This window comes from Carcharhinus amblyrhynchos, chromosome 8 (genome assembly GCF_965287045.1).
Source record: "Carcharhinus amblyrhynchos chromosome 8, sCarAmb.v2.hapA, whole genome shotgun sequence".
In the NCBI taxonomy this organism is placed as follows: Eukaryota; Metazoa; Chordata; class Chondrichthyes; order Carcharhiniformes; family Carcharhinidae; genus Carcharhinus; species Carcharhinus amblyrhynchos.
The window spans coordinates 30,314,246-30,338,538 of NC_137331.1; the positions used below are offsets into that span (position 1 = coordinate 30,314,246).

The following is a 24,293-nucleotide window of genomic DNA, read 5'->3' on the forward strand; positions in this document are numbered from 1 at the left end:
TCTGCACTCGTTGGAGTTTAGAAGGATGAGGAGGGATCTTATAGAGACGTATAAGATAATGAAGGGGATGGATAGGGTAGAGGTAGAGAGATTCTTCCCACTTAGAAAGGATAGCAGGACTAGAGGGCACAGCCTCAAGATAAAGGGGGGGGGGGCAGTTTAGATCGGAGTTGAGGAGGAACTTCTTCACTCAAAGGGTGGTGAATCGCTGGAATTCTCTGCCCGTTGAAGTCGTGGAGGCTACCTCGCTAAATATATTTAAGTCACGGGTAGATAGGTTTTTGATAGACATGGGAATTAAGGGTTATGGGGAGAAAGTGGGAAAGTGGAACTGATCCACTTCAGATCAGCCATGATCTTATTGAATGGCGGGGCAGGCTCGAAGGGCTAGATGGCCTACTCCTGCTCCTATTTCTTATGTTCTTATGTTCTAACCGCTTGAAAGTTCCTAAAGTGTCCGATTCCACTACTACAGCAGGCAGTCTATTCCACACCCCCACCACTCTGAGTAAAGAATCTACTCCAGACATCCCTCCTACATCTCCCACCATGAACCTTATAGTTATGCCCCCTAGTAACAGCTACATCCACTGGAGGAAATAGTCTCTGCACGTCCACTCTATGAATCCCTCTCACCATCTTACAAACCTCTATTAAGGGTGCAGTGGAGAAGATATTGTGCCTTTGGGTAGCAGCAAATCTGGATTTATTGTCACTGTCTGTGAATTTTTCACTCAACAATACTGCACGTTTTTAGCCAGGATGTTTGATCTCAGCTGAGCAGAAATGGACCAGCAAAGCTTGTCTCATGGAAGACCCATGAGTTGGGGAAAGAAGGCCATGGCCCTAGAGGTGGGTAGTCAATCTAGATTGCTAAGTGGGGTGAGAGAAAAGAAACATGACTATAAATCAAGGCAGGCAGCACTCTGGTGAAGCCATTGCTCTCCCTGATACATTCTCCATGGCAATATGGTTCATTTATGCTTGCTAAAAGTTATGTGCTCATACATGAGGACCTGTCCTCTGCCAGCAAAAGGCATAAGTACAGGCATTGTGCCTTTTTAATTAAACAAAAGGGGCTCCATTTCCTGTTTGTTGTAAATGGCAACTCCTTTACCAATCAGTCAGCACCCCCTTCTCATGCAGTACAAATTGTTACTCCCTTCTTGTGTCTGTCTTAATGAGTGCAAGACAAAAAGTTGCAGCAGCATGCCCCAAACAGTAAAAGTTTTGTTTTGGGTCTTGCAAGCATGGATTTGTTCAGTATAGTCTGTACTCTGCCTATAATGAACAATTAAAGGATTTCCTTGCACATATTAATACATTGCCTCCCACACTCAAATTTATTTTTGAGATGGAATTGTCTAATGGATTCCATATCCTTGGTGTACTAATTGAGAAATCTGCTAATAGGTTTTCCACTAGTGTTTACCACAAGCCAACCTTCACTGGTCAGTATATACACTGGAATTTGTAGAGTTCCATGTGCTATAAGATTTGTCTTATCAGTAATTGTGTAATTAGGACCCTGACCATTTGCTCATTTTGCAAGCTTGATGCAATGTAAGAGCAAATCAAACTTACCTTGTGGGACAGTAATATGCATGCTAGGTTGATTAGTCATGCTAAATTGGCCCTAGTTTCAGGGGGATTAACATTGTAAATATATGGGGTTTTGGGGATAAGGTAGAATTGTTGTTAATGCAGGAGCGATGGGCTGAATGGCCTCCTGTACTGTAGGGATTCTATAATGGATATGTTCACTATGTGTCATGCAAACTGGTAAATTGGCCAAGGGACCTGAAAAATGTTAGTTTAAACAAATTGATGTGCAAAGGCACAAGTATCTCAAATTTGAGAAACATGTTAAGAGAACATAGAACATTACAGCGCAGAACAGGCCCTTCGGCCCACGATGTTGCCTTACTATGTTAAGGAAGCTGTTTCATGCTGCTACTATGCAGTGGCTACCTGAATCAAATTTTCCACTAACAGCGTGCTGCTGTTTTATCTGCCTGATTTATTTAATTATTTCTTGGCAAACCTGAAGATGTTTCCAAGCTACTGTGCATGCAATTGACAGTCTTTCTTGAAACTTGGACACGTATTCTTAATAGAGTAATTTCTTTTCCCTCGGTCATAATTTTCTTGAATTAATTTAAGTGGTTTTCTTTGTGTTCATAAACTAACTCAAAGGGACTGAAATCCTCATTAGGTGAGTTTCTAATAGTAAATGAAAATACTTTTTCCAGTCCTAAAATATTCAAGCAATAAGCTCGAAGCATAATTTTTTGAGGTTTGATGGCATCTTTCCAATGCCCCTGAGATTGGCGTTGTATGCAGATGATTTAATCTACTATACCTCTAAGGTACAAGTTCTTATATTTGAGTCCTAGAATATTCATAGCATGAAATTTGATCCCTGATCAAACAGAACCTCCTGACCTAACTAACCCACAATTACTCTTTACAGTAATTTTTCTTGAGGGAAATACGTCTTGTAATGCGATAGACAAATCCATGATCATTAAAAGATATTGATGACTTTTTTGACTTTGTGCAGGCTCCCACACAATTTATCAAAATTGTACTATGTTTCTTCAAAAACCTCTATTGGTATAATTGTAACTGGTTTAATTGACAGCTGGGGCTGTTGACGTGTGACATTTCTTGCAGAATTCAACCACTTCTCCATGCAACCCTGGCCAGTAAGTTTGAAGTTTATTTCAAAACTTCAAACTTATTTTAAGTTTGAAGTTTGCTTCATTAGAGTAAGTTTTCATTAGCTTTCCAAAATGTTTCAAGCTTCACAAGCCTTTTGCAACACCTTTAACATCAAACCTATTGACGAAACATTCGTGTCCGTCCACCAGTGTTCAATTTCAGCTGCAGAAACTGTGTGTTTGCCTATTCTCAGTGTCTGGATTTAGCCTCACCACTTTCAGCTTGGCTGTACTGCATGATTTGTAGTTAACGTTAGCTGAGCTTTGATAACTATGTCGTTTCTATATGGTTGCAACCAATTTCACTCACCTTTGCAAGTTTTGGTTTCCAATTTCCGTTTCAGTCCTGGTTTCTTTATTCCTAAGTGACCTGTCATCAAAATCTCATGCACAACTCCAAATATTTTCCTGAGGTAACCAGGAAGGACAACGATTTGATGGACTATTGTTCACTCCTTATCTGCTGGCCTCTGAGGAGGTCTCCAAGACCTCTTTTCTTTTGGTAATAACATTGAGGGACTCTTTTATTCTTTCTCAGAATGCGCCATCTGAGGCAATTCCTGCAAATCAGGGTTTTCTTGCTGGGCTTCAGTCAAGGAAGCTTGATGTCTTATTCCGAATGCCGCGCTATTGCATCAATGATTTCTGCTTTTTCAGTCCCTACTTTTAAGCTCACAGTTGTTGATTGTTGCTGTGACTGAGATAAATTTTCCCCCTCAAGAAAAGGCTCAACATTCTGCTGTCTAAAGATACTGTAAAATTCACTGTGAAATCCTGTTAGTCAAAGAGCTGCCAATTTTGTTACGGTTGCAGCCAATAACTTTTTTTAAAAGAAATCTGAAATCTCAGTTTATTTTAATGGAAAGTACGAAATGATAAGATTCCAAACTTCAATCAAAAAAAATGTACGAGTTAAATAAAGCAAGCAGTAAATACTCTCTTCGGTAACTGCCTATAGTCTAAAAACCAGAATCAGTATAATTTAAACATGAATTATTAGGCAAATTGCTGTCAATTATAAATTGCACTTAAATGTTAGATTTAACTAAGATGGATCTTGCAATTTGATTTGATAGTTCACTCAGTATACACGTCATCAGTCTCAGTCATAAATTCAGTCTTCCTCATTAACAATTTCAGCTCCTCCTCTTCTAGAATTCAGCCAAATCTCCAGCTGACAGTAGCACATAGTCTTCATCAAAAATGGCACATGTCTCCAGAACCACCTCTTCACGATGATTTGAATAGTGTAGATCCACCAATGTTAATTTCAAGTAACGGCAGAAATTGCGTGTTTGCCTATTCCTCCTCATCTTCAGCCTGCCTTTACTGCATGATTTGGAGTAGCCAACATCAACCGAGCTTTGTTTCTTTTTCATTTACAGCCAGTTTCAGTCATCCCGGAAGTTTTGGTTTCCAATCTCAGATTCAGTCCTGGTTTCTTAAGAAAGTGGAACTTTGTTTTTGCAGTTTTATTTCAAATAGGATCTGTCTGAAACAAGACATGTGGAGTTCCCAGCATTGGACTGGGATAGGCACAGTAAGTAGTCTCACCAGGCTAAAGGGCAAAGCTCCGAAAGCTTGTGATAACAAATAAACCTGTTGGACTTTAACCTGGTGTTGTGAGACTATTTACTGAAAAAAGACAAGCTTTGAAACCACATCAAAGGTGTGCCAATTTTTGTATCACCTACAAAATTGTGGATCATTTCTCTAATATATTTTTCATGATCATTAATAAAGATGGAGAAGTACAACAGTCTCCATTGGTTGCCTATAATATCCTTCTCTGAAGCTAATCCAACCCAAAATCTGTCTTAATTCCACAAGATTTTCACAATCTAGTTTAATTGAAATTATCATACTAAACCATTCAGGGTTCCCAAAGTGGTACCAATCACATCAAATCCTTTATTTCAGCGTTTTATTTTACATCAATCAATAGTCAGTCAGCATCTTTGGTAAGAATTAGAATTTTAACAGTAACTTTTCACTAGAGTTCCAAAACTTCTCCAGCTTCACAAGCCTTTCATAACACCTTTAATATCAAATCTATGATGAAACGTTCATCTTACCACACTTAAAACATCATTCACAGGATCTTGATAACAATACTCTTTTTTTTGCACTTGACAATAAATTAATGGACAGTGGGTCATGCCCTCCTCACTGCAAGCAGTTTTGTAAATCATTCAGATTAAATATCTGCATGCTGAATAGATCAAGTTAGGCAACCAGCAAAGCTGTTGAAATTGTATATTAACTCAGAAGTACATCAGCATAAAAAGGTGTACTGCACCACTTCCAGGATAAATTCAATACATCAGGGAGAGGTCTCATCCTGTTCAATAATCACAAAGCAGAGCCAGGAAGCTGAGTCAATGGAAATGCTGTCTAAGATGAACTAACATGGAATGCTGGGGTAATGCAAAATAAACAGTTGGGATGCTCAAAGCAAATGAATGATTTTGCAGTACTGATTTCTGTTATTTAGAAGTTCTGATTTTAGGTGTTTATTCATGCATGGAATGAATAACTCATTCGGCATTATATAGATGCACCATTGAGACTGCCCTGCTTTTTAATGAGATAGAACATAAAACCCTACAGTGCAAAAAGAGGCCCTTCAGCCCATCGAGTCTGCTCTGAACACAATCCCACCCATGTCCTACCCCCATCTCCCTACATATTATACCCACTAATCCCTCTAACCTCCACTACCCTAGACACTAAGGGGCAATTTCTTAGCGTGGCCAATCAACCTAACCCGCACATCTTTGGACTGTGGGAGGAAACCGGAGTACCCAGAGGAAACCCACGCAGACATGAGGAGAATGTGCAAACTCCACACAGACAGTGACCCGAGCCAAGAATTGAACCCAGGACCCTAGAGTTGTGAAGCAGCAGTGTTAACCACTGTGCTACCATGCTGCCCATGACTGATCTGACATACCTTCAATTCAATTTTCATGGCATATCACCATATTCCTTGATTCCCTTACTGATCAAAAATCTATCTCAGCTTTGAACATATTTAATGACCCAGACTCTACAGCCCTTTGTGGTAAAGAATTCCACAGATTCACTATCCTCTGAGGGGAGAAATTCCTGCTTCATCTGTCTTAAATGGGTGACCACTTACTCTGAGATTATGCCTCTGGTCCTAGACTCTCACACAAGGTGAAATAACCTCTCAGCATCTAACCTATCAAACCCCTGCTGAGAGCCTTTGTGTCTCAAGAAGGTTGCATCTTGTTCTTCTAAATTCCAATGAGTACAGGCTCAACCTCTCCTCATAAGAAAATCCCTCCATATCCGGGATCAACTGAGTGAACCTTCTCTGACCTGCCATCAATGCCAGTATATATTTCCTTAGATCAGAGGACTATAACTGTTCACAGTATTCCAGGTGTAGTCTGATTAGTGCTTTGTATAGTTTTAGCAAGACACCTGCTCCTGTTCCCTTTGAAATAAAGACCAATGTTCTATTTGTATGCTAGCTTTTTGTGAATTATGCATGAGGATATCCAACTTTCTGTGATGCAACTTTTTGCAGTATTTCTCATTTAAATAACATTCAGTTCTTTTATTCTTCTACCAAAGTTCATAACTTCACATTTTCCTTAGTTATAATCCAACTATCAAGTTTTTACCCACTCGTAACCTGTCCATATCCCTCAGTCTTCTTTACCACTTGCCTTTCCAACTCTTTTTGTGTTATCTGCAAAATTGGTAATAATACATTGACTTCCCTTATCAAAGTCATGAATATATATTGTAAAGAATTGTGGCCCTCACACCAATTCCTGTATCACTCCATTAGTTAAAGTTGCCATCCTAAAATTGCCCCTCTTATCCCAACTCTGTCTTACGTTAGCTAGCCAATCCTTTAGCCATGCTACTATACTACCCCCAGCATCATAGGCTTTTATTAAGTGGCATTTTGTGTAGTACCTTATTAAATGTTTTACATCTATTGGTTCCCCTTTATCTGTTCTGCTTGTTGCCACCTTAGAGAAGTTGAATAAATAATCAGGCATGATTTCCCCTCATGAAACCATACTGACTCTGCTTGATTATGGCTTGTATTTCTAAATGCTCTACTATTACATTCATTATAATAGGTTCTTTCAGAAAATTTTAGTAACATCTCATCTGAGTATCAGGTTCAAATGAAAAAGCTTCAAAATTATCCTGCATCAAGAGTATGTCAAAAAACGCAAGTACTGAATAACCTGGAAAACATCAGAGCATAATTGGAGTACTGCATTTACTTAAACCAACAGCAGTGGATCATGTGAAATGTCTTATGTTCTGTGAACTGTAGCTTAGACTTACTTGACATTTTCAAAAAGCATATCAGTTGCTTATTATTGCAGATCTGTCAGTTGATGAATAATAACTACCTAGATGTCATCTTGACTAACTGTGTGGGCAACTGTGTGACTAACTATGTGGGAATCATAAAATCCCTACAGTGCAGAAGGAAGCCATTTGGCCTAACGAGCCAGCATCGACTCTCTGAAGAGCATCTTACCAGTCCTACCCACCCCACCCAGCTCTATCCCTATAACCCCACACATTTACCATAGCAAATCCACTTAGCCGTCGCATCTTTGGACATTAAGGGGCAATTTAGCATGGCCAATCCATCGAACCTGCACATCTTTGGACTTTAGAAGAAACAGGGGAGCCCAGAGGAAACATGGAGCCACGGGAAGAATTTGCAAACTCCACACAGTCACCCAAGGCTTTAATTGAATCCGGTCTCTGGTGGAGAACATGCCCCATCTACATTAACGGAGATGAAGTGGAAATAGTCGAGAGCTTCAGGTTTCTAGGTGTACAGTTAACCAACAATCTGTCCTGGTCCCTCCAAGCTAATGCTATAATTAAGAAATCTCACCAATGCCTCTACTTTCTCAGAAGGCTAAGGAAATTCAACATGTCCACTATGACTCTTACCAGATACACCATAGAAGGCATTGGCTTGGTATGGCTCCTGCTCTGTGCAAGACCACAAGAAACTACAAAGGATTGTGAACGAAACTTCAAAGGGTTGTGAACGCAAACCAGCCTCCCATCCATTGACTATTATCTACACTTCCTGCGGCCTTGGAAAAGGAGCCCACGCACCCTGGGCTTATTCTCATCCACCTTCTTTCGTCAGGAAACAGATACAGAAATCTGAGGTCATGTACCAACTCACTCGAGCAGCTTCTTCCCTGTTGCCATTGGTATTTTCAATGGACTTACCTTATATTAAGTTGATCTTTCTCTACACCCTAGCTGTGACTGTAACACTACACTGCACTCTCTCCTTACCTTCCCTATGAATGGTATGCTTTGTCTGTGTAGCACACAAGAAACAATACTTTTCATTGTATAATAATACATGTGACAATAAATCAAACAAAATCATCGTGTCTCCATCCCAGCCTCAATTTAACCGCTGTTGAACCCTCATCCATGTGTGTTTATTACTTCTAGATTTGACAATTTTGATGGTCTGTGACTGACTTGACTTTTCATCGTACACACATTACAAACCTGAGCTCAGTCAAAAATCAGCTGCCTCAATTCTATCTTGCAGCAAATCCCAGTCAGGTTTCCCACTCAGCTCTGTTGACCCCAACTTGAACAGTGGCTCAGTTTCAAAATTTTTTATCTTTTTTGCAATGGCTTTTTCCTTTCTATTTTTGCAACCTCTTCCTGCCTTACATCCCTCCAAGATCTCTTTCCATCGAATCCTGGCCTCTTGCATATCCCTTTTTTTTTCGCTCCACCATTGGCGGCTGTGCCTTTAACAGCCATAACTGTAAGCAATGGAATTATCTTTTTAAACCTCCCTGCCTCTAAGCCACTGTCCTCCTTTCAAACATGTTTTAAAGCCTGCTACATTATTCAAGCCTTTGTCACCTGTTGTAATAACCTACATGACTTGGTTTTGTTTGATAGGACCCCAGTGAAGCACTTCAGGAAATTTGACTACATTAAAGGTGCTATGTAAATGGAAGCTATTATTGGCAGTAGCACACATTGAATCCGGTAAATAATCACTAAGGCGTCTACTATCACCTTTGCCATTCCCTTCAGAACCCTGGGGTGCATTCCATTCGGTCCTGGGGACTTGTCCACCATCAGTCCCGCTAGTCGATCAAGCACTACCTCTCTAGTGACAGTAATCGCATTCAGGCCCTCAACTCCTACCATCCTTCTATCTTTAATACCCGGCAAACTATTCGCATCCTCCTCCGTGAAGACCAAGGCAAAAAAACTTATTTAAGGCCTCAGCCATTTCCTCATCCCCCACCACTAAATCCCCCCTCTCATCCTCTAAGGGTCCAACATTCACTCTAGCCAGCCTCCTCCTCTTTATATATTTATAAAAACTCTTACTGTCCTTTTTTATATTTAGTGCTAGTTTAGCTTCATAGTCTATCCTTCCTTTCTTTATCATCTTCTTAGTCAATCTTTGTTGATTTTTAAACCTCTCCCAATCTTCTTCTCGCCCACTACTTTTAGCCACTCTAAACGCATCAGCTTTTAATTTAATACTCTCCTTTGTTTCCTTCGATAACCACGGCTGATTATCCCTTCTCCTACGTTCCTTCTTTACCATTGGAGTAAATTTCTGCTGAGCACTGAAAAAGATCTCCTTAAAGATCCTCCACTGTTCCTCAGCAGTCCTACCGACCAATCTGCGCCCCCAATCTACATTTGCCAATTCTTCTCTCATTCTATCGTACTCTCCTCTGTTCAAACAGAGGACACAGGTCCAGGACCCTACTTTCTCATCCTCCATCTGCATCAAAAACTCAACCATACAATGATCGCTCGTCTCAAGAGGATCCCTCACAACAAGATCCCTAATTCTTCCTGCCTCGTTACACAACACCAGATCTAAGATAGCTCGCTCCCTCGTCAGTTCCGTCACACACTGTTCAAGGAAACTATCCTGGCAGCATTCCAAGAACTCTTCCTCAAGCCCACCGCGTCCGACAACCAATCAATATGTAGATTGAAATCCCCCATAATTATCACGCATCATTTATTTGCTTGTTTATAGCCCGCCCCACCTCCAAGTTATTATTTGGGGGCCTATAGACCACACCTACCAGCGTCTTCCCTTACTTTTCCTTATCTCCACCCACAACGATTCCACGTTCTGCTGTTTGGAGCCTATATCTTCCCTTACTACCACCCTGATATTATCCTTGATCAGCAGAGCTACCCCTCCCCCTTTTTCCTCCCGTCTATCCTTCCTAAACACTTGATACCACTGGACGTTCAGCTCCCAGTCCCTGTTGCCCTGCAACCACGTTTCCGTAATGGCCACCAGATCATATCCATTTGTACTAGGAAGAATGGTAGGAAGGACTATTACTTACGGGGCGAAAAACTGCAGCAGGCGACGGTGCAGAGGGACCTCGGGGTCCTTGTGCATGAGTCGCAAAAACCCAGCCTGCAGGTGCAGCAGGTGGTCAGGAAGGCGAATGGGATGCTGGCCTTCATAGCGAGGGGGATTGAATATAAAAGTAGGGAGGTCTTGCTGCAGCTGTATAGGGCATTGGTGAGGCCGCAGCTGGAGTACTGTGTGCAGTTTTGGGCGCCGCACCTGCGCAAGGATATTTTGGCCTTGGAGGGAGTGCAGAGGAGGTTTACTAGGCTGATACCGGAGTTGAGGGGGTTGAGCTATGAGGAGAGGCTGAATAAACTAGGCTTGTACTCGTTAGAGTTTAGAAGAATGAGGGGAGATCTCATTGAGACGTATAAGATGATGAATGGGATGGATAGGATAGAGGTGGAAAGACTCTTCCCGCTCAAAAAAGACAGTAGGACTAGGGGGCACAGCCTCAAGATAAAGGGGGGGCGGTTCAGAACGGAGTTGAGGAGGAACTTCTTCACTCAAAGGGTGGTGAATCTCTGGAATTCTCTGCCCGTTGAAGTGGTGGAGGCTGCCTCGCTAAATATTTTTAAGAAGCGGGTTGATGGGTTTTTGATAAGAGAGGGGATTAAGGGTTATGGGGAGAGGGCGGGAAAGTGGAACTGAGCCACGACAGATCAGCCATGATCTTATTGAATGGCGGGGCAGGCTCGAAGGGCCAGATGGCCTACTCCTGCTCCTATTTCTTATGTTCTTATGTTATGTTCTTATGTACTGATCTGCTCCACCAGCTCATTCACTTTGTTCTAAATGCTTCGTGCATTCAGATAAAGTGTCTTTATCCCAGCCTTTATCTGGACCCTATTTGAAGGAACGCGACCAACCTTTTTCATGCCCCCTAGTCCCTTTCTTATTGGGACATCCTTATCTTTTTCCCGTACCTGTACCCTCTCTTTTACTTTAGACATTGTAATTTCTTCTAGTTTAAAGCCCTATCTACAGTCCTAGTTATACGATTTGCCAGGACTCTGGTCCCAGCACGGTTCAGACAAAGACCATCCCGTCTGAACAGGTCTCACCTGCCCCAATACTGGTGCCAATGCCCCATAAATTCAAACCCATTCCCCCCACACCAATCCCTGAGCCACCCATTCATCTCTTTAATCCTATTTACCCTATGCCCATCTGCACGCAGTTCCGGTAGTAATCCAGAGATAACCACCTTGTCGGTTCTGCTTTTTAATTTCATTCCCAGCTTTTCGTACTCCCTCTGCAGATCCTTAGTCCCCAATTTGCCTATGTCGTTGGCACCCACGTATACCACAACGACCGGATTCTCACCCTCCCACTCCAGGTTCCTCTGCAGCCCTGATGAGACATCCTGGATCCGAGCACCAGGCAGACAACACACCCTTCTGTATTTTTTATCCCTGTCACAAAAGACAGTGTCTATACCCCTAACCACACTATCCCCAATTACCACTACATTCCTCTTTACTTCTTCCTCTTTGTCCTGTGTCTGCACCACTGTACCGTGGGCAGTTTGCTTGTCAACCTTACAGCCCTCATTCTTGTCCGCAGTGGGAGCAAGAACCTCAAACCTGTTGTGCAGATTGAGAGGCTGAGGCCTTTGGGTCCTCCCCCTCCTTCCTCCCCACTCCCCCCTCCTTCCTCCCCACCTTTCTCCCCCCAGCAGCACCCTCTTGTTCCTGACCCTTAGAGTTAGCCAGTCTAGGGGGTGTGGCTGTCTCTTGCACCCCATTATCTACGGTACACTCCCTCTCCCTGATGAGCCTCAGTGTCTGAAGCTCAGAGGCCAGCTCGTCGACTTTGAGCTGGAGCTCCTCCAGCAACCAGCACTTAGCAGACATGGTCATTGGGAAGGACCTTGGGGTCCACCAGCTCCCACATCTTACAGAAACAACACATCACATACCCCTCCATCACAGTCTCTTATAATTGGCAAAAGAAGCAAAAGTGGTTTAAGAAAAGATTTTTTTACCCAGAGGGTGGTTGGATATTGGAATGAACTTCCTCAGAGGATGGTTTGAAGGCAGGCTTGATCCAAATATTCAAGAGATTTGGATTGCTGTTTGAAAAGAGTGTGTGGGCAGGGTTACAGGGGTAAGGCAGCGAGGTGGGAACTAGTAGAATACTGCTCCAGAAAGCCAGTGCAGATTCAATAGGCTGAATGGCATCCTTCCATACTGCAAAAATTCTGTTCGACTGAAATGCAATGGGAGAATCCTTTTCCTAATGTGATTAGTGAACTCACTTGCAATGACAAAATTAAGCAAATCTCTGGTATTACAAAATTGTACCAATGAGCGAATATTAAGGGATAATGGTTTGTTTGGACCCATTTGTGGATCTGATGTGGCTAGAAGATCAATAGTAATCGGCTTTGGGCCACATCTATGTAATCTGGGAGAGTTGATGATGCTGCTCATCTGAGAGGAAAGGTTAATTTAGGACCATGGAATAGTACGTGATTTGTAGATTTCAACTATTAGTTCAGTGTTGTTGTTTTTGTATTTATTGAATGGTCTTCCCCTGTTACAACACTGAATTTCATTTTACTGAACATATTAAGTATCTTAAAGTTGGCACAAGTCCAATGCGTTTTGAGGCTTTTCAAATTCCACTAAATCAAAAGAACAGAGATATGCATGCATACAATCAAAAAAAACTGATTTCAAGCTTAATAAGGATCTGTAAGTTTGAATATTTCTTGTGTGCTCGCCAGTATATTCAAAGTTCTGTGAACTTTATAACTATTTCTCATCAACTGGCTAGATTGGTACCTTATTTGGGATTGGGCGTGTTGACAAATGAGAAAAATAAATTACACATCAACCATTAAGTTATAAAAGGTGGCAGCTGAAGAGGAAATTTGATTTTGTTTTGAAAGCATAATCTTTTGGAAACCAGCATTATCTGCAGGATATTAAGTTATGGGGCTTGAGCACAATGATTGGCGAAGCATCATTAGGAAGAATACTCTGACATATAGCATCTTGTCAGGATACTAAATATTTTTGCAGTATTTAATCACTATCTTGCCTTTCTACCTGTGACCTTCCAGTACACACACAGCTTTTCCCTTAATTGTTCTAATCTTATGAGATATAACTTGCTTTTTAGATATGTGTGTGTACCAAAGTTTTTTATTTATACAGAAAGCATTTTAATCATATACAACAGACATTTCCAAGCAACAGAATTGAAAATGACTGCATTTGTACAGTTGGAAAATCAGGAGAAATGGGATCTCCCAACCATCCATTACCCAACATTGCTTTCCACATAGATTTTTTAACAGATTGATTTGTGAAGCCCCTTTTTAGGGCAACAGAGCTTGGATTTTCCTGTCCTCAGTCAGGGCAGGCAGAAATTGCCACCATGCAACGTGGATAGAAGTCCCACCTCTGTTTCTAGCATTAACCATTTTCATTGACCTGGGCTCGGAACAGATGCACACCTATAATGTAACTTTGCTGGCAGGGCTTGGGAGCCTTCAGTGATTCCGCCTAGTGAGGAAGATGGCAACGGAAGCGAGTCAGAAGGGAAACTTTGTTGAAGATGAAGGGAACGCATTCAATTGGCTGAAACAGTTTACTGCAGAGACTGATAAGTTGCAGAAGCTCATTAAGGAAGAGGGCCAACAGGCAAGAATGGGACTCTTGGCAACTTGGGGGCTGGTCGTTGTCCTGGTATTGACTGGTGTATTGAACCAGGGTTGGACATCACCTGATAAAGAGGAAGGGTGCTTTTGTAATGGATGCTACACCATCATAAATAGACCATCAAAGAAGTGCAATTGTAACATGCACAATCAATAAGAGATCCCAAGCTACTTGCACTGATCTTGATTTGAGTCTTTTTACATCTTTCAAGTGTTTCCCAATTGCTTTCCCAACCTCCATTTCATTAGAAACTAGAAAGTTCAGTTTTAGTTTTATTTTAACTTCAACTTCTGTTTTGATGTTGGGTCTACCTCAAAAACAGAAAGTAAAAATATAGATTTCCTTCCCATTGCCGTAAAGCTTTCATTCCTTGCCAAAGTCAACCCTTCCAAAGCACTACATCCCATCCCCACATATGGATTCTGGGAGACAAGGGCTCCTCAGTCTTCTGCAAGTGCAATGAGCAGATCCAAAAAGGTGTTACAATGACATACAGCTAAACAGAACCTTTATTGACTTGCTGTCTGGACCAATGAGGTGGCACCCTGAAAAAACACATCTGTCATGTCCAGTACTGACATGTCATATTATGAACTTTCAGTCAATACTTTTAAAAATTGACGCAGCCAAGCAGTTAGGATGGCTGCTGCAAATCATGTGACTTTGGACATTTGTAATATAGGCATCATCGTGTATGCGGAAAATATCTTAACTAAAAATGGACATAGGTGAGCATACGTTGCAGCCATGTGTGGAGTCCTCACATATCAATGTTTAAGGATGGGCTGACATGTAAAGGTTATGGAATTTTGAGATTGTCTATCTCTATGCTGCATACCAAACAAAAAGGAAGATCAGAACTCGGTGGCCACAATGAACTTCTCATTGTATCACAATGTTCTCACCTATCCAAGCTAGGCTGAGTTGGTCTCAGAAGTGCTAACCCAGCAGTCAAGTGATTGAAGCTGGTTTCAGAGGCTGCACATTTAATAGAACCATCAGTCACTAATTACCCTGAGAATCAGGCTCTGAAATGAGTCACCAAGCCGATAGTTTGTGTATGTGAGGGTTCTCATCACTGCAAGTGGAGCATCATCGTGACATGGCAAGCCATCAGGGAATGTGTATCATGATTAATTGGTGGTAGATTGCCTTGTGTACCTCAATCCCATTGGATGGTGTGAAATCAGAAGTGCCCATGGCCATTGTTCATTTGGTGGCCCCACATTTAGGATGGTCACGTAGGGCTTTTGGGAGCAGCTATTTGATTCAGGGTTGTTGTGGAGAGAAACCCTCAAAGTGTCTGTTCTTAATTGCACCACTTCACTGGCACCACCAGTTGCTGTACGTTACTTTCTGCAGGATTGAAGAGAGAACGCTAAGGGTCATCGCTCACTGTCAGAAGGCTCCATTTTAACCCGTGTGAGGTCAGTTTGCAGGGTCTTACAAATGGGGGACAACAGAGAGAGGCTTCAGAACAGATTTTTCTCTCACCTGAAGGCCCATTGACAATACTTAAAATAAGCTAGATAATTCAGGCACTCTGGTGGCTCAGGTGTGTTTTTATCTTGCCTACACTGTCTCCTTTCCTGCATCCAGGCTGCTTAATTGAATGGTAGACCTGCTGTTATCCAATTTCCCCCAACCAGGGGAAAATTGCTGCCTGCATTGGATTTGTAACCTAGAAGTGAGCTCACCTGTTAGCCATCTGGCCCTGTGTGTTATTCTGTTAAATATTTCTAACTGATGTGTTAAAATGTGCAGCTATGCAATTTTTTTTCTAACACGTGCTTGATTGATAAATTTGTTGCTGGATTCTGCACATTCACCCTTCCTCTTATAACCTACGCAAACAAGGTGGCTGTTCTTTGAAGAATGTAAACATATGAATGAGCATTTTCTGCCCAAAATAATCTTTATCTTTCCCCTTTGTTCTCCAATATGTAGAGTTTTTGTTATTTTCTAATATATTTAAACAGGTTTTTTTAATATATATTTTCAGGCTTTGTGAACAGGGTTTAGCAGGTTTGTTGTCATTTCATTTCAAACTATATAGAACCAAGAAGATTACAGCTCAGAAACAGGCGTTTTTGGCCCTCCTTGTCTGTGCCGAACCATTTTTTGCCTAGTCCCACTGACCTGCACTTGAACCATATCCGTCCACACCCCTCTCATCCAGGTACCTGTCCAAATTTTTCTTAAATGTTAAAAGTGACCCCGCATTTACCACTTCATCCGGCAGCTCATTCCACACACCCACCACTCTGCATGAAGAAGGCTCCCCCTAATACTCCCTTTAAACTTTTCTCCTTTCACCCTTAACCCATGCCCTCTAGTTTTTTTTCTCCCCTAGCCTCAGTGGAAAAAGCCTGCTTGCATTCACTCTATCTATACCCATCAAAATCTTATACACCTCCATCAAATCTCCCCTCATTCTTCTACACTCCAGGGAACAAAGTCCTAACCTATTCAATCTCTCTCTGTAACTCAGCTTCTCAAGTCCCAGCAACATCCTTGTGAACCTTCACTGCACTCTTTCAACCTTATTTACATCCTTCCTGTAACTAGGTGACCAAAACTGTACACGATTCTCTAAATTCGGCCTCACCAATGCCTTATATAACCTTACCATAGCACTCCAACTTTTATATTCGATACTCCGATTTATAAAGGCCAGTGTACCAAAAGCACTCTTTATGACCCTATCCACCTGTGACATCACTTTTAGGGAATTCTGTACCTGTATTCCCAGATCCCTCTGTTCAACTGCACTCTTCAGAGTCCTACCATTTAGCCTGTACGTTCTACTGTGGTTTGTCCTTCCAAAGTGCAATATCTCACACTTGTCTGCGTTAAATTCCATTTGCCATTTTTCAGCCTACTTTTCCAGTTGGTCCAAGTCCCTCTGCAAGCTTTGAAAACCTTCCTCACTGTCCACTACACCTCCAATCTTTGTATCATCAGCAAATTTGCTGATCCAATTTACCACGTTATCATCCACATCATTTGATATAGATGACAAACAATAATGGACCCAACACCGATCCCTGCGGCACTCCACTAGTCCCAGGCCTCCAATCAGAGAAGCAATCCTCCACAACCACTCTCTGGCTTCTTCCATTGAGCCAGTGTCTAATCTAATTTACAACCTCCCCATCTATACCTAGTGACTGAACCTTCCTAACTAACCTCCCATGGGGGACCTTGTCAAAGGCCTTGCTGAAATCCAGGTAGACAACATCCACCGCCCTTCATCCACTTTCCTGGTGACCTCCTCAAAAAACTGTAATAGATTGGTCAAACATGACCTACCACGCACAAAGCCATGTTGACTCTCCCTAATAAGTCCCTGTCTATCCAAATATTTGTAGATCCTATCCCTTCTCACACCTTCCAATAACTTGCCAACCACCGACGTCAAACTTGCTGGCCTGTAATTTCCTGGATATCTTTTGGAACCTTTTTTAAACAGGGAACAACATGGGCCACCCTCCAATCACCCGGCACCCCTCCCGTGAATATTGACATTTTAAATATGTCTGCCAGGGCCCCGGCAAGTTCAACACTAGCCTCCCTCAAGGTCCGTGGGAATACCCTGTCCAGTCCTGGGGATTTATCCACTCTGATTTGCCTCAAGACAGCCAGCACCACCTCCTCTTTAATCTGTAAAGGTTTCATGACCTCCCTACCTGTTTGCCCTATTTCCGTAGACTCCATGCCCGTTTCCTCAGTAAATACGGATGCAAAAAAACACATTTAGTATCTCCCCCATCTCTTTCCCTCATCTACATAAAGAAGCAATTTCACATACCTTACATGTGACAGTTGCAACAAAAATGAGTGCTGTTCTGCTGCCTCATTTCCCCAAACTTAAACTTGTTTTGCTAAAGATATTGCCTCTACATTATGATCATTAACCACAAATTCTGTATAATAAAATTTGTAATATGTTATGGGTCTCTCAAATTTCCAATAGAGATTGAAAACCTAGATAAATGATTGAAATAATAATCTTAATAAACTTCTTGCCACAGCTCTCACACTTTGAAGGATTAAACTGAAAAGTTTGAAATTGAATGATGAATATGAAACACTGCTATTTGAAGTATTTCTCACAAAGCTTCATTGCATAACTTCATTACTAAAACAGGAGAACTTCTTGCAGAATTTGAGGTAGATAGGTTATTTACTGGTGAGGTGATCATAAGTTTTAGGGAAAAGAGAGGAGTATGGGTTTGAGAAACTTATCAGCCATAATTGAATGGAGAAGTAGACACGATAGACCAAATGGCATAATTCTGCTCCTCTGTCTTATAGTCTTATGGGGGGGCCTAAACTTGTTTGATGTGGTCCACATTTCTATGGCTGTCTCACTTTAGGTATAAGTTTTATAATATACATGAAAATTTGGAAAGCTGCCAACTATTAGTCTGAAAAAACTTCACCATTAAATCCAAGGCAAATTATTGAGATTTGCATAAAAGTAGAAAATGCTGGAAAACTCAGCAAGTCTGGCAGCATCTATAGATAGAAAAAGAGTTAACGTTTCGAGTCCAATGTAACTTCTTCCAAACTGGGGAGAGGTAGAAGCATGATGGGTTTTATGCTGTTGAATAAAGGGATGGTATTTTGCTTTTATTATATCATGGTTTGTATGTTATCAAGAGAAGCTTTAAACAATGGAGTTAACTAGTTAACATGCTCCCCCCCCCCCCCCCCGACAAGTTCACTTTTCAAGTGCATTCTAATATGATTTTTTTTTTACTTTTAGACCAACAGACAACCAGCAAGACTGAATCTGCTGACTTGTCAGGTGAAACCAGCTGCCGATGAGAAAAAGTGTTTCGACTTGATATCACGTATGTTTCTTTACTGTTATTGGCTTGGAGGATATATTTATAGATACTTTAAATGTTTAGTCTTAAATAATTTGGGGTTTATGCCAGTATCTCTTGTGAATATTGTGGGTAGTACTTGGCTTTTAAGTAAACAGCAAGTCTCATCATCCGGATTCTTTTACAGCAGGCAAATAATTACAAGGAACAATGATGCTATTCCCGTGTTTTACATGTATTTCTCTGGAAATTTGTTTAAACAATCAGGGAAAATACTAAATTTAAGTAGCTTAATGAATAGGAGGAACTTAAATTACTATTAGCAGAGATGCAGTTATTGAACCATCATCAATCACATATGTTGCCTTACAACTAGATCCAATAACTTTTCAAAACATATCCCAATTATGACAGTAATTCATTGAAGTAAAACAACCAAAAACACCTTTTTAAAGTGTATGTTTGAAGTAAGTATGTTTGCCTTGTTTTACTGATTATTAATAGGGATCCTAATGGTACGTCTCCCTTTGATGGTTACACAGCTGAAGACTGGTGAATTCACAATGTGAAAATAACTGGGGTAATTTAATGGACTATGTGCGTAGGAGGGTGTATTCCAGATATTCCTAATACCTCACTGGGGATACTGTGTGAATTTTTTTTAGGCCACCAGCTAAATATCTCCAGCTTTAATAATTGCAAGCATTGCATTTAATGCTGGTTTGGACAACAGTGCAGGGAGAGTAACATAGTTATGATGATAAGTAAGTTGAACAAGATCTAAAAATCACCTAGTTGATGATTTGTTCCTGAATTATAGAACAGATTACTATTAGCTTCCCCCTTGCCACCCTTGGAATAGCTCCCTAGATCCCACCCAGACAGCATTCTTCCCTTGGAGGATATGGCACACCAAGATTGCAGTTCTGAAGCCTACTGAACCAGGCAAGTAAAGAGCAGAAAAGATTAAGGGAGTCACATCACAATCCTTCCTCTTCACAATATTGAGTTGGCATAAGGTAAGTTTTTGAATAAACAAATATAATGTTTTGGCCTAAACTGAAATCTTGTTATTAGCGGTTCAAATCTGGTTTTGTTCACCTGAATATTAAGTAGAGTCCAAACTTTGAAGAAAGATGTCAGATCACAGATAGTCAATCGATTTTAAAACTAATTAAATGAAATACAATATCCACAAAAAAACCAACCCCTTTGTTCATTGACGTGTAGAAATGTAAAACCAGAAATTTTACCATGACATGCTATTAATTTTTTTTGCAACCAAAATAAGTGGTAGAGGCTGTGGTGGTGGACATCACTAAGTTCGAAACAAGCAAGGGTGATTGGGTGAAAACATTGTTTTCTTCACCCATTGGAAGAAATGAAGAATGTTCACCAGATCAAAGTTGAGTACCAAACTGGTGCATACATGGACTACACCTTATGTATAAGTGCATCAATTTATAAATACAAATTAGTATGTGAATTGATTTGGCATAGAATTAAGTGGGATAAGAGCCCCAGGACAAACTACCACTAAGTGGATCTCTGCTCTGTAAATGACCAAAATATAATGTTTGTAATCTACAAGCATTACATTTAAAGAAATCTTTACTTATAGTGAGTAATTTAATGTTTTAGGAGTTCTGTCCAGCTGCCTGGTGGTATTTATGAAAATTATTTCTGTTGTTTATTTCATAGCTATTTTCACCATGCCTTTTATCCTCGTTTTGTCATTTCTTTTTACCTTTTTTCCCCCTTCTACCACCACAGACAACAGGACCTATCACTTCCAAGCAGATGATGAACAGGAATGTCTAGTGTAAGTGCTTCTGTGGCAAAAATAATTTATTTCCAAAATTGTGTTGGGGGGAGAAAATATAATGAGTTGACCGCACGCGATTGATGTCATGGTAATTTTATTAAGAATGAGCAATTGGTATCTATTTGGAAAATATGGAAGTACTTTTGAACCCAGTTTCAAACTAGTCAGCCGCATAGCCACATTGTTGTGTCCAGCACAATCACCTGTATGAAAATATGCTCACCGTTGGGGTGGGTGGGGTAACATATTGTTTACGATATAGCTTTGGTCTGTGTAAGCACTTAAGATTACCCAATTATTTTCAAGATTTCCATTAAGTTCCAAAGTGCTGCCACTCCCACATATTGCATTATTTTCGATTTTAAACTTTAGTTCAGTCGGGCAGCATGGTCGGTACAGGCTTGGAAGGCCAAAGGGCATGTTTCTGTGTTGTAATTTTCTTTGTTCTTTGTAAAGATGCTATTTGTATAATATATAAGTGCAGTTGTAAAACAAATTGAATTAAGTATAATTAACTGTGGGCTTAGAATGTTCAACATTCATTCTAACTTCCCCAGCAAGTGAGAGCTTATCCAGAGAATAAGTCGGCCATATAAACTGTGAATATTTATTTTTGTTTTCCATTTTGAGTTTTAAGTGATGTTGGCTCAGGTCAATTTTTAATCTAACAGTTGACTTTGGCAATTGGAAAGTACCGGAAGTGCATGTGTATGGACACCAGTTGAGAATCTGATCATGTTTTGGGATTGGGTACAATGCCTACTATAGCTTAATACTGTTGCATTCATGGCTTAACATAAGAACATAAGAACATAAGAAATAGGAGCAGGAGTAGGCCATCTGGCCCTTCGAGCCTGCCCCGCCATTCAATAAGATCATGGCTGATCTGTCGTGGCTCAGTTCCACTTTCCCGCCCTCTCCCCATAACCCTTAATCCCCTCTCTTATCAAAAACCCATCAACCCGCTTCTTAAAAATATTTAGCGAGGCAGCCTCCACCACTTCAACGGGCAGAGAATTCCAGAGATTCACCACCCTTTGAGTGAAGAAGTTCCTCCTCAACTCCGTTCTGAACCGCGCCCCCTTTATCTTGAGGCTGTGCCCCCTAGTCCTACTGTCTTTTTTGAGCGGGAAGAGTCTTTCCACCTCTATCCTATCCATCCCATTCATCATCTTATACGTCTCAATGAGATCTCCCCTCATTCTTCTAAACTCTAACGAGTACAAGCCTAGTTTATTCAGCCTCTCCTCATAGCTCAACCCCCTCAACTCCGGTATCAGCCTAGTAAACCTCCTCTGCACTCCCTCCAAGGCCTTTAAGGCTCTCATATAAGTAATGGTTACTTAGACAAGACACCAGAGAACAACTGATATCTATCTGTGAAATTGTATCCCGGCAAGGAATCCGTATCTTTAGAAGAGGAGGCGAGGAAGTGAAGATAGGAAAACATACATCGCGCTATGGAATATGAATTCACTGTGCTGCTAAGTCGTGGGACATGGTTTTTTGCCTGCAGTCCTTTACCTAGTATGTTCTTGATAGTTCCATCCAGGTGAAATTACTTGTGGAAAGTTATTGCTCAGGCAGAAATGACCGTTAGCATGAGCTAGTACGGGATTTTCTATCATGCATTCAAATTGGGCCACACGAAAATTGAGAAGCCAAATTGGGAATAAAAAGGAGATATAATTAGTGACCTTCAAAAAAAAAACTTGAAAAGATTTCTTAAAACATTTTTGCCTATTTTTAACCAGGTTCAGTGAAACGTTTTGATGGTTGCTTATATAAATCAGTTGCTTGATACTGAGCTAAGCATAACCACAAATGCCACGAAGTTCGATCTTTAGTTGTAGCTCAGTTATCAGACTCAGTATAGGCATTATCATTTACCTCTGTAGCATTGCACAATGTATGATAGGTTAGGGGGAGAACCTCAAGTCCTATTAGTGATTGAACTCCAATGATGTTGCTGGGAATTGCTTGGATGGATGCCATTTAGCTTAACTGTGTTACATTACATTATCAAGTGGACCACCACCACTCACTGTTTATTCTTATATACTTTCTCTCTGCTTGTCATCCTTTCCCCTTTCCTGAAGATTTCTTGTTGGGCTTTGGGCATATGGTTGTGGTACTGGTCTAGCCATGCAGAGTATGAAAGTTCAAAGCCTATTGTGAGATTGAGATCAGTAACTCCAGTATTTGTGGACCTGCAGTAAAAAAACTGACCATGAAAGCTGCTGTTTTGTCAATTTAGGGAAATATAGCCAACAGCTGACACCAATTTAGCACCAGCCGATTAAATCTTATTGCCCTAGGCAACTAGGAGTGAGAAATAAATGCTGCATTGTCATTTTCATCTACATCCAAAGAAGAAATATATATCAATTTTGTTTTTAAATCTGATCCTGTCATCCACATAAGCAATAGGAATCCTGACTAGGAACATTGTGGCCAATAGTAATGAAATGAATAGACTAACTACAACGAGAGATTAAGCTTGGTCCATATCAATATAGAAAACTCAGCCACTCTAGCTGAACCATCTAAGTAGTTCAATGAAGTAGGTTTTAAGAAATTTTACTCTTTTTTTATACTAAAGATGAATTGTATGCTGAAAATCTGCCAGTGAAATATGATTTTTTTGTTTTATTTTCCAAAGTGATGAATTTCTATCCTGGAGACATTTGAGCATTTTAAACTGTTGCATCTAGTGTCACATCAAAATGTTTCCTTTTTAGGCATAAACACAGATTTAGGTGAAGAATAAATTAACTTTACCTTTTACTTAAGTGCCACAACATGAGCTTTTAAAACATTGTGCCCTTGTGAAAATTTGTTTCCGTAACATATCTTCTATTGGCTGTTAAATTTATGATGTAGAGTCCGTCATAGTCAATTTTATGATAGAATCTGTCAGTCAGTTTTATGGTGTAGGCTCATGTCTGTTGCTGTTAAAAGTCATTCTATGTGATCTATAGTAGCAAATTCAATCCTGATTGATATGTGGTGTGGCTTCTATTTATCACTAAGGATCACAAATTGAAAGGCAAGTTAAATTATACCTGTACTTGGGTTCTTTCAAGATATATTGTTACAGGATGTAATGCTGACAATGTTTCCACCCACCACTGATATGACCGCAAACTGGTGCAGACACCAAATCTGTAACAATCGTGATCACGATCCCAGTGTCTTAAACCTTAAAAACAAAATTGGGACTCTCAAGCCTCCTTTATGGAGGATAAACTACACTCCACTTGGCTCCTGACATATGCCTTATAGATTGGGGACAAGCTTTCAGAGATCGAGAAGTGAGTTACTGTCCATGGAATTCCCATGTCTGATGTGTTCTTGTAGTAATTTACACTCATAAAATTTATAGAAGAAACTGAAGGAATAACTCTGCAATTTGATGTGTCTAGTGAGGGAGCTGTTCGAGCAGGAGTGTATCTTCAAGAAATTGTAGAAGTATAACCTGCCATTATTGAATAAATTCATTTTGGACATAAAATCATTTCTGCAATTTCCAAAGCTGCAAGAACACTCCATTTTGGGATGACCTGTAAAGAGAATAAAAGCATTAAATGTATTGGTTCCACTGCTGAAGGACATGTTTTACATAATATACAGCTGAGATGTGAAATAATTAGTTGCCTATTGTACCAATAAATAAAGACCAGATAAATTGCTTACTGAAATTGATCTTTGTAACTACAGTTTGTACATTGATATCATGGAGACAGAAACAACTTGAAGTGATACTCAATTAAAGTAAATCGCCAGAATGTTATCACCCTGCCCACTGCAGAAATCAGAGCGGGTGAGGGGCGATCA

At 40.6% G+C, this 24,293-nt stretch overlaps 1 protein-coding gene across 2 annotated transcripts in view; it reads left to right on the top strand.

The window, feature by feature from the left end:
* Positions 1 to 24,293, top strand: part of LOC145346497 (arf-GAP with SH3 domain, ANK repeat and PH domain-containing protein 1-like) — a 320,720-nt gene that overhangs the window by 198,066 nt on the left and 98,361 nt on the right. For both annotated transcript variants that reach the window (XM_080193831.1, XM_080193832.1), the window contains 2 exons: positions 18,568 to 18,655; positions 20,405 to 20,453. In XM_080193831.1, coding sequence (XP_080049957.1) covers positions 18,568 to 18,655; positions 20,405 to 20,453 — 137 coding nt within the window. The remainder of the gene's footprint in view (positions 1 to 18,567; positions 18,656 to 20,404; positions 20,454 to 24,293) is intronic.